This window comes from Octopus bimaculoides, chromosome 2, assembly GCF_001194135.2.
Source record: "Octopus bimaculoides isolate UCB-OBI-ISO-001 chromosome 2, ASM119413v2, whole genome shotgun sequence".
NCBI lineage: Eukaryota > Metazoa > Mollusca > Cephalopoda > Octopoda > Octopodidae > Octopus > Octopus bimaculoides.
The window spans coordinates 124,344,314-124,355,835 of record NC_068982.1 but is presented as its reverse complement, the minus strand read 5'-3'; the positions used below and the strand labels follow the sequence as shown (position 1 = coordinate 124,355,835).

The 11,522-nt window shown below is 37.1% G+C and overlaps 1 protein-coding gene across 1 annotated transcript in view; it reads right to left on the bottom strand.

Annotated features, from left to right (window-relative positions):
* LOC106871015 (transient receptor potential cation channel subfamily A member 1 homolog) overlaps nucleotides 1-10,963 on the bottom strand; it is a 43,756-nt gene extending 32,793 nt beyond the window's left edge. Inside the window, exons 1-8 of the mRNA XM_014917275.2 lie at nucleotides 10,862-10,963; nucleotides 10,360-10,555; nucleotides 6,889-7,072; nucleotides 5,224-5,331; nucleotides 4,787-4,875; nucleotides 3,899-4,045; nucleotides 668-779; nucleotides 438-574 (exon numbers count right to left, since the gene is read on the bottom strand). Of these exons, the coding sequence (XP_014772761.1) occupies nucleotides 438-574; nucleotides 668-779; nucleotides 3,899-4,045; nucleotides 4,787-4,875; nucleotides 5,224-5,331; nucleotides 6,889-7,072; nucleotides 10,360-10,555; nucleotides 10,862-10,868 (980 nt within the window). The 5' untranslated portion in view covers nucleotides 10,869-10,963. The remainder of the gene's footprint in view (nucleotides 1-437; nucleotides 575-667; nucleotides 780-3,898; nucleotides 4,046-4,786; nucleotides 4,876-5,223; nucleotides 5,332-6,888; nucleotides 7,073-10,359; nucleotides 10,556-10,861) is intronic.
* Nucleotides 10,964-11,522: the final 559 nt, after the last annotated feature.

Genomic DNA, 11,522 nt, shown 5'->3' with positions numbered 1-11,522 from the left:
TCTCTCTCTTTCTGTCTCTCTCTTTCTCTCTTTCTCTCTCTGTGAAAGTATCTGTCACTACAGTATCGAAATGTGATTGTTTCAGTTAGTGGAATAGTTTCATTTTTAAAGTGAAAGTATTTGACATGAGTGTTTTTGTTTCACTTTTGACACGTAATACTTAAATAGTGGAGGAGATATTATGTTGCCGTGTGCTCGAACTCTGCAAGAAATTAATATTTTTTTTTTGACTAAAACACAACTGGAACCCTAAGTAAGGCATGTGTAAAATTTGAATGAAATTGGTTGCGTAGTTCTCGAGTTTTAGGGATTCACACAGACAGACAGACAGACAGAGAGACACACATTCTCATTTTTATATATATAGATGCTAAGAGGTTAAACAAAGCCAATACTTCTTGAAGTAGCAATATTTTTTCATACTGAAAATCACTTACTTGTTATTATTATCAATTGCCAAATCAAGACAATTATTTCCATCTGAATCCCTTTGACTTACACTAGCATTTCTCTGCAGTAAGAGCCGTACCATTCGTAGATGTCCATTACGGCAAGCAAGATGGAGGGGAGTTGTCTACAAATAAAGAAATATACAGTTGGTGAGAGACACTAGTCTTAGCACATCACATATAGAGAATAAACTGATTTAACCATCTACTATACAAACCTTAGATTTATCTGCAGGGTCCACTAAACTATCAGAATCTAAAAGAATCATTGCCATATGAGTCCATCCATTAGCAGCTGCACAATCCAACGGTGTCCACATATTGTTGTTACTGGAAAATATTTGAAAAGATGGAAAGCAAATAATAATAAATATTTTTTTTAAATGATAATTGAAGATTGGGTTTTTTTTTTATGGCTGTGTGGTAAGTAGCTTGCCATTGTGTTCTTGAGCAAGACACTTTATTTCACATTGCTCCAGTCCACTCAGCTGTAAAATGAGTTGTGATGTCACAGGTGCCAAGCTGTATCGGTCTTTGCCTTTCCCTTGGATAACACTGGTGGCATGGAGAGGGAAGGCCGGTATGCATGGGCGACTGCTGGTCTTCCATAAACAACAACCTTACCCGGACTTGTGCCTGGAAGGATTACTTTCTAGGTATAATCCCATGGTCAGTCATGACCGAAGGGGGTCTCAGCATACACATATATACAATGGGCTTCTCTCAGTTTCCATCTACCAAATGCACTCACAAGGCTTTGGTCAGTCCAAGGCTATAGTAGAAGACACCTGTCCAAGGCATCATACAGGAGGACTGAACCCAGGACTATGTGGTTAGGAAGCAAGCTTTTTACCACACAGCCATGCCTGGAATTTTTTTTTTTTTACTTCATTCTGAAATTAAAACATCTGTTAAACATTAAGAAAAATATATAAATAAATGTTATTTATTATCATTACATAATTGTCACACACTACAATATAATTGTCATGTTGTGGTAGAATTATGATGATACAGTCTCTTTTCTTTGCACCCTTTTAAAGCCTAGCAAGGCTCATGGGCCCGGTTTCCCAGTTTCAATGGTGTATGTGTTCCCCAGCTGGGTGGGACGCCAGTCCATCATAACGTTACTCATTTTTGCCAGCTGAGTGGAATGGAGCAACATGAAATGAAGTGTTTTGCTCAAGAACACAACACACAGTCCGGTCCAGGAATCGAAACCACAATCTTACAATCATGATGCTGACACCCTAACCACTAAGCCACGCACCTCCACATGATGATACAGTACTATCTGTTAATTATCTCTACACAGCAACCATAACCAAAACAATTGAACTAAATTATGTGCTTGTAGTTACTCCTTCTGCTGCTGTTGTTATTGCAACTGTTTGCTTTTAACCAGTTTCTCATGGTATTGTATGATTGTATGATAGTATGATGCAAAGCTTCATAATAGGAAATTCTATAAAATTCCAAATCAAACTAGTTACATGTAGGACCATGACAAATGAGGGATTATCAATGTGATGTTTGCACCTAAGAGAAGCAAAAGCTAAGCTTCATTCAATTGTATCTCAGGTGTGATAACAGTATAGGTATGGTAACAGGATAGCTTAGAAGTTTGCTTCACAACAAAGTGACCTTGGTGCTGCACTGTGTGTGAGTGTCTCTACAATAGCTCCAGGTTGACCAAAGCCTTGTGAATGAGTCTGGTAGATGGAAACAGAAAAGAAGCTCGTCATATATGTGTGCGTGTACATGTGCATGTGTGTGTGTGTGTGTGCATGTTTATGTGGATGTGTGTGTGTGCATGAGTGTATGTGTGCTACTGTCTTCTTGCCTTGACATCATGTGATAGTTGTAAACAAGTGTCACCAACATACAAACAGTATCATATCTGGTCATGAGTAAATATAACCTTACTTGGAAACAGGTGAGGGTTGATGACAGGAAGAGCATTCTGCTGTAGAAAATCTACCTCAACAAATTTCTTCTGACCCATACCAGCATAGAAAGATGGACATTAAAATGACAATGATAATGAGACTGAAAGATGTCTGTCGTGTGTGTTTGTGTGTGTGTGTATGTGTGTGTATGTGTGTGTGTGTGTATGTGTGTGTGTGTGTCATCACCATCATCATTTAACGTCCACTTTCCATGCTGGCATGGGTTGGATGGTTTAATAGGAGCTGGTTAGGCAGAAGACTGCACCTGGCTTCAGTGTTTGTTTTGGCATGGCTTTTACAGTTGGATGCCCTTCCTAACACCAACCACCCTGCAGAAGGTATACCCTCACCATTTTTCTCTCTCTCTCTCTCTTTTTCCAGCAGAGGAAGTCAGGTATTCATCTCTTCAGCATGACACCTGTTCCTATCCCTCTTTAATACTTTTACATCCTTCAATAGCATACCCCACTTAGTTGGGAGATCTTGAGTATTTGGTTGCCTCACTAGTGCCACAAAGAAAAGCCCTCCATACATTATATAAAATGGCTGGCATAAGTAAGAGCATCCAGTAATAGAAACTATGCCAAAGTGGATATTAAAGTATAGGGCAGCCATCTGACTTGTTGGTTCCTGTCACACCATCCAACCCATGCAAGCAGTGAAAGAGGGACATTAAATGATGCTGATAGATCATGATGATACATACAGACAAACATACATGTGTGTGTGTGTGTGTGTGTGTGTGTGTGTGTGTGTGTGTGTGTGTGTGTGTATTAACCCATTAGTGCCCATGGTCCTTTTTTTAGGGCCACAAAGCTAATCCATCATATTTCTGCAACACCTGTATTTTTCTGAGATATTTTAGTTAGTCATCAAGACTGAAGTGTTTTTCAAATATTGCAATAAAAATTTTTTTATATATTTAGTATCAGATAAAGTTGTATAAAAAAAATTTTTGCTAATAAATTAAATAAAATAATTTAGGCACTAATGCGTTAGGTTACTGCTGTTTCTGTATTGAAAGGTCATGTGTGATGCTATTTTATATACACTATTACTATAATTATTTGCTGTATAAAGGCGTATAAATGACAAAAAAGAAGGACAATGATAGATCTCATGTCAAATATAGTAATGTGTGTCTGGTGATCTAATTAATTAGCTAATAAACAAAATTTAGCACCCACTACACTCTCGGAGTGGTTGGCGTTAGGAAGGGCATCCAGCTGTAGAAACTCTGCCAAATCAGATTGGAGCCTGGTGTAGCCATCTGGTTTCACTAGTCCTCAGTCAAATCGTCCAACCCATGCTAGCATGGAAAGCGGACGTTAAACGATGATGATGAGGAGGAGGAGGATGGATTAAAGGGAGAGTGAGAGATGGTGGGAACAGGTGTACATAAGAGAAAGAGATAAATTAATAAAATGGCAACAAACAAATGCAAAGCTGAACATTCAGAGTATGTTAAAGATGTCAAGATAAATCAGAGATTTTACTTACACTGCACCGACATCAGCTCCAAAGTTTATAAGAATTTCTCCAACTTTGTCATGTCCGTGAAGGGCAGCAATATGCAAAGGTGTATTGGAATCTTCATCTTCTGATTTCACTACAGATTTATCAGCTTTAACAAGTGCACGAACAACGCTATCAGATAAAAATAGAAAATATAGGTAACAGAAGTTAATTAAGTGCTTATTTCAAGTCATTTAGCAAGGTCCTCTCTAACTAAGCCAAGAGAGATAACATAACTGAGATTTTTCTCCAAGATTGTAACAGAAGCTAAATTACAAAGCATTTAATCTTTTGCCTATCCAAAGCATTTTAATAAGTTTGTCTTAAACATCTTAAACATCCATGCTTGTTTTCAGACTTTTACTAGGTCCTTTTTATTTATGAGTAATATAAAGCTTTTTCTCATTAGTCTCAAGTTACTCTGGTGATTGAAAAGTGTTAATTGAGAACATGTATCAAAATACACATTCCCAATTTTTTTCAACCACCAGAATACATATTTCCCTGCCATCTGTGTATGATGCATGGAAACCAAGAAAATGTGTTCTGTGTATCAGCAAAGGACAGGCAAAGAGTTAACAAACATTAAGAGATTGCAAATTTTAAGGATTGACAAATGCAAAATATTGTGTTCTTCCATCTAGAAAGATGTTTTATGAATATTTCCTGAAGATAAATGGAAATAACTGTAAAAAAATGCTGCCTCATGACAGTTAGTCAAGAAAAGACCTCTTAAAATGGTTGAATTCAGAGTTGTTTTGTGCCAGGATCTGAATGAAAGCCATTCTTGAGAATTCACATAACTATTGTGAATATTAAATGGTATAAATTATTCAAAAGTGAAATATTTAAAAGAAAAAGAAGCAAGCTTACTTAGTTCGTCCAAATTTTGAAGCTAAATGTATTGGTGTTTCTTCGTCGTCATTCGTGGCCATAATATCAGCTCCATGACTTAAAAGAATCTAAAATAAATTAAATCAATTTTTTAATTTGTTTTACAAGAATTTGGACATGAAACCATGTGTTGAAACCAATATTATAGTTTTGAAAACCATATTATTGAAACTTATATGCATGTTTATTTGTTATTATTTGTCTACATTTGTTTTAACACAAAGATGGCACTGGCACAGGTCAAAATTAATGATGTTATGGCACAGGTCAAAATTAATGATGTTATAGCACAGGTCAAAATTAATGATGTTATGGTCATTAATGAAATATTGAAATCAGATCATAATTTGTTACTCTTTCAATAAGTAACAATGCCACTATATATAGATTACACAATATTAATTAGTAAATATTACCATCACAATTTCTGTGAATCCTTCCTTTGCTGCCACATGTAAAGGTCGATTACCATATTGGTCATTTGCATGAACTTGATCTTTCATTCCAGGATATTCCAAAAGTTTCTAGAAAAGAATAGCAAATATTCATTAGATATCAGATAAAATACATAATGATAAAAGTATTAATTCTTCATCTTCATTATCATCATATTTTCATCCAATTTTTCCAGATGGAATTGGCTGAAAAGAAAAATTTTCAATTTCATTCCATTCACCAATACCCCTCCTTCTCAGACAAGGGAAGGCTGTGGACTAATATTCACAATAGACAGAGATGATGGGCATATCCATTCCCCATATGGCTACTGCTGTTTGAATAAATTCCACAAACCATCAATTCTTAGACATTAAACAGGTGCACACAGCCACTCTACATACATTTCAGACAGACTTGGCTAATGGGCTTCCATACACATAAAGCTTGTCATGGAATGGCAATGCCCCATCAGTAGCACTGCCAGGTTAGGGATCTGTGGAAGTTAACCATAGGATTTTTGTTTGAAAGTCCTTTAAAACACACCAACCAGATGGTTCATGGGTGTCCAAATTTTCTCTGAGAACATCGTTGATTTTCCCCACCAATTATCCTTAATAAAATGCTCAAATGGAAGTCCCACCACCAACATTGACTGACTGATGGAAGGCTGTGAATACTTGACAGTATTCTTAAAGCCAAGTACCCAATTTTTGATTTTGCTTGAGCCAGGAATGTCAAAGAGATGAGCTGGGGGGAAAATATACTTCACAATGGGTAACTATACCTTTTTACCTATATCTCTAAGGAAGCTGCAACCTCTGCATATGTCTGTGCACCATCAACTATGACATCCTTATTCCTTTATGTTGAGGGTTTTAACAGCAGACAAACTCCTTAGTCAAAGGAATATATCTCTTTCACAAGAAACAAAGAGTAGACATTCTAAATTGGTTGGGTGAGAACTAGGACAGGACATAATAGTCTGGTAGTAATACATGATGGAAGCAATGTATATATTCATTATCTCTGAGTGAACTTACAGGAATAGTTTCCTTGGTAAGACTGGCAACCTGGCTTATAGCTTCATCCTGAACGTCCAGACTAAACCAGACTCTAATTTAACTGACTTATCTAACTTAATTGACCTATTGAAACAACACCCTACAATGCTGGTCTTTAGCATGGACTTGCCTCTTCAGGTGCCAAGCTGCTGCATGCCTACCAATTTGTTCAAATTAATCTTTGCTTTTGTCACTGCCTTGTATTTCTTTACAAGTATGTTGACCAAATCCATTTCTGTAGTATCCAACACCATAGCATTGACACCAATTCCTGACAAGGTCTTCCCACATCTCCCTTCAAATGGAATGCACTAGAACACCTCCTGTTTTTGCAGAAGTGGTTTGAGAGTACCTGGGTGTACTAAATATATACAGTATTTACTTCACACTGGAAAGTTCTATACATTAAATATTTGATGTTTATTATGTATCAGTGTATGCAAGCATAATGTAAACATGTTTAATGCTACTCTGTAATATGACTAATATTTCATATTTATATACTGCAGTGCATTAACAAGATGTTGTTCAAATTAGAAGCATTTTAAGCAAGTCAAGTTTAAAAACTGAAAAAAGATTAACCTTGAGAACTAGTGTTTTGTTTTCTTCTGAGGCCAAGTAAATAGCTGTTTTTTCATATTTATCCACTGCTAAAGGATCCGCAGAAGCATTCATCAATATCTCAATGGTCTCACTGTGGCCACGAAGTGCTGCTAACAGTAGTGGAGTGTAACTGTCACTATCTCTCTTGTTAACACGGGCACCACTAAGAACACAAAGAGAGTAAAGAATTACAGTAAATTAATGGAAAGTGCGATACATGTATAATTTCTATGCTCCAGTGTATTAAAAAAGTATGAAACAGTCATTGTAAATTGTTATTAAAGGGTTTACTTTAATTCCGTATATTCTTAAAATATTTTTTTACTTTGTAGAAACGATAACATGATCAAGAAGTTATAAATGTAAGAAAATATAAGGTATTAGTACATGCAGGCATGAATAAATGAAAGTATCTTTCACAGCTGTTATAATGAATGATTTCTTGTATAAACACAAGGCCTCGGATTTATATGGAAAAAGGTATAAAGAAACGAAATGTTTATAAAATAGAATCAAAACTTTGTCGCAAAATGATAGAAAAGCTGGAATATCAGAAAGTTATCCACCAGATGTTGAAATGTTTTACTAGGCGTAGGAGTGGCTGTGTGGTAAGAACCATGGCACCTTGGGCAAGTGTCTTCTACTATAGCCTCGGGCCAACCAAAGCCTTGTGAGTGGATTTGGTAGACGGAAACTGAAAGAAGCCTGTTGTATATATATATATATATATATATATATATATATATATATATAATACAAAGAATATATATACATGTATACACACATATATGTACATACTTACATCTACATGTGTATATATATATGCATATCAGGGTACAGGACGTTAGAACAATGAACTACAGACAACGGAACGAACACAGGAAAACGGAAAGCCACTTGGAATATTCCTTCATCAGCTGCCTCTATTCTAACCTGACGTTTCGAAGATAAGACAGAACGTACTCTAGAATAGGCTCTTCCTGAGTAGTGGATCAACCCACTACACAGAGATATGTATGTATGTATGCGTGTGTGTGTTTGTCTCCCCACAACTTTGCTTGACAACCGATGCTGGTGTGTTTACATCCTCGTAACTTAGTGGTTCGGCAAAAGAGACCAATAGAATAAGTACTAGGCTTCCAAAGAATAAGTTCTGGGGTCGATTTGCTCGACTAAAGGTGGTGCTCCAGCATGGCTACAGTCAAATGACTGAAAACAAGTAAAAGAGTAAAAAGAGTATACTCTCTTGATGTATTTTTTCTTTTCTTTCCTTTCTTTCTTTTTTTGTGTGTGTGCATGATTTGGTCCAAAGGGAGTACCTATGACTCCCATAGATTCATCAAGACAGGTGAGGTCACTGTGATTGATGTTCTTCTTGAACAGCTGCAAATTGCTGTTGCAGGAAAAATATAGACAGGGAGAGAGTTCCATAGGTCCCGGTCATTTGTCATTGCTTCCATGAGGCCCAACACTCGAAAGGTGCTTTTCCCATGCCCCCAGCATGGGTGCCAGTTACATGACACCAGCATCAGCAATGACTGTAATTTCACTTGGCTTGACAGGTTTTCTCAAGCACAGCATATCGCCAAAGGTTTCGGTCACTAGTCATCACGTCCACAAAGCCCAAAGTTTAAAGATCATGCTTCACCACCTCGTCCCATGCCTTCCTGGGTCTACCACAACCACAGGTTCCCTCTACAGTTTGATATCAGCATCACATATGCATCACATGACCATACCAGTGCAGTTGTCTCTCTTGCACACATCTGATGCCTCCCTTCTCTTGAGGTGCTTACATTCTGTCATACATGCACATCCAGCAAAGCATACCAGCTTCATTTCTTTCAAGCCTGTGCATGTCCTCAGCTGTCACAGCCCATGTTTCACTGCCATGTAACACAGCTGTTCACATACAGGCATCATACAATCAGCCTTTTACTCTGAGGGTGAGGCCCTTTGTTGCCAGCAGAGATAGGAGCCTCTATTTTAATTTCATAATTATATAAATAATTATGTATTAATTATGTATTTCAATTTCATAATTATATAAATAATTATGCTTTATGCTATTGAGATAGCTGTAGGGAATAATTAAAATATGAAGTATATGGGAAATTTATGATTTTTTGCTTTTTGTTCTAAATAATATGTAATAGAATAGGAACAAAGTTTGCATGTGTGTGTGTGTGTGTGTGTGTGTGTGTCTGTGTGTGTGTGTGTGTGTGCGTGTGTGTGTGTGCGTGTGTATGTGTGCATGTGTGTGTGTGTGTATGTACTTGGGAACAGGTAAAAGCTGGAAACAGAAAGGGCATCTGGCCATACAAAATCTACCTCAATCAATTCCACTTAACCCATGCGAGCATGGAAAAAATGCTAAAACAATGATGATGATTGATAGAAGTTACAACGTGGCTAAAGGGCCCAGAGTTCATGAAATTGGTACTAATTTGGATTTTTAATGCATTTAGGCTGAGAGTAGATGACTCCTCACAGAACAAGACATCACTTTATTGCAGGGTTAGTCCCAGTTTGTATTGATACTCATTTTCAGCTAAATGTACTAATACAACTTGAAATGAATTGCCTTGTTCAAGGATACAACCTGTTGTCCAATCCATGAACTGAACCTACTGTCTAACAATCAAGAGCTTCAACACCTGAATCTCTAGGCACCTTCACAGATAATGGCATGGGAAACAGAATCTGCATCTTCATTACAGCTTTGAACACATTGGACATATTAACTTTTGATATCAACCCACCCAAGATTACTGTTGCGTGTATGATACTCTTACTCTTTACTCTTTACTCGTTTCACTCATTTGACTGTGGCCATGCTGGAGCACCACATTTAGTCGAGCAAATCGACCCCAGGACTTATTCTTTGTAAGCCTAGTACTTATTCTATCGGTCTCTTTTGCCGAACCGCTAAGTTACGGGGACGTAAACACACCAGCATCGGTTGTCAAGCGATGTTGGGGAGACAAACACAGACACACAAACATATACACACACATACATATATATACATATATACAACGGGCTTCTTTCAGTTTCTGTCTATCAAATCCACTCACAAGGCTTTGGTCGACCCGAGGCTATAGTAGAAGGTGTCACGCAGTGGGAATGAACTCAGAACCATGTGGTTGGTAAGCAAGCTACTTACCACACAGCCACTCCTGCGCCACATTGGACATATTAACTTTTGATATCAACCCACCCAAGATTACTGTTGCTAGTATGATATGAACTTCTTGTTTTAAAGTGATCTAAATTATAACCTTCAATTAAAACTTCATGTTAATAAATGTTCCAAACGCTAGTCTAATAATGACTGAGTTATTTTATAAAATACTTCCTTTTAAAAAAAAAAGTAACTGAAACAAATTCTAACAGAAATATTATAACAAAACGGTTAACACCAAATATAAGACTAATCTGTAGTCTCACCATTTTATGAGGTAGTCAACTACATTATAATGATTATATAATGCAGCTTTATGTAGTGGTGTGGATTGCTCCTCATCATAGGCATCAATTCTAGCACTGTTATCAACCAGCAGTTTCACACATTCCATATTTCCAGACATTGCAGCTCGATGGAGAGGCATGGAACGGTCTGATTCAACACCATTTACATCTGCACCTAAAATCAATTAAAAAGAAGAAAATAATGGCAGGATATCCAAAGCAAAGCAGAAAAGATTACTCTTTTACCTTTCAGTCATGGGACACCATTTTCTTAAAGGCTTTAGCAGAACAAATCAACCCCAATACCCATTTATTTTGGGGTTTTTTAAAGCCTGACATTTATTGTTGGTCTCTATTGCCAAACTGTTAAGTTATGAGAACATAAACAAACCAACACCAGAATATTACATAACAAAATTGTCATTTTTTTAGTGGTAAATATAAGTAAGATACATGTTGGTAAAAGAATTTGATTATTTACCTCTCATTAAACATATTTTTGCCACTTCTGCAAATCCTCCATCAACTGCAGCATGAAGACAGGTTTTCCCATCTATATTTTTATCAGCAACCAACTAAAAAGAAAAGGAATTCATTTATCCTTCAAAAAATTTTATAAATTAAAAAAAAAGAAAAATTAAAAAATTAAAATACTGAAATATCATCAGCATCATCATCATTTCATGTCTGCTTTCCAATCTGGCTTGGTCTGGTTTGACATAGAACTGGCCAGCTGGGAGCTGTCCAGGCTCCAATTGCCTGTTGTGGCATGGTTTCTAGGGCTGGATGCCCTTCCTAATGCCAACCACTTAACAGAGTGTGCTCTTTCCTTTTTGCATGGTTGCGTTTACACAGCACCAGCATGGGTGCTTTTTATGTGGCACCAGCGCCTAAGAGAACAAGCCTGTATGTGTGGAAAACACCGGTTTCACTTAGCTTGATGCATCTTATCAAGTACAGCAAATCGCCATATCTCCCAATCCCCCATCATTTCTTCAGTGAGGCCCAACATCTAAATATCCTTTCTCACCACTTCATCCCATTCCTTCCAGAGTCTACCCCTTCCACAGGTACCCTCCACAATTAAAACTCAGCACTTCTTTATGCAGCATGATGGCACCTGAAAAAATGCTAAAACAATG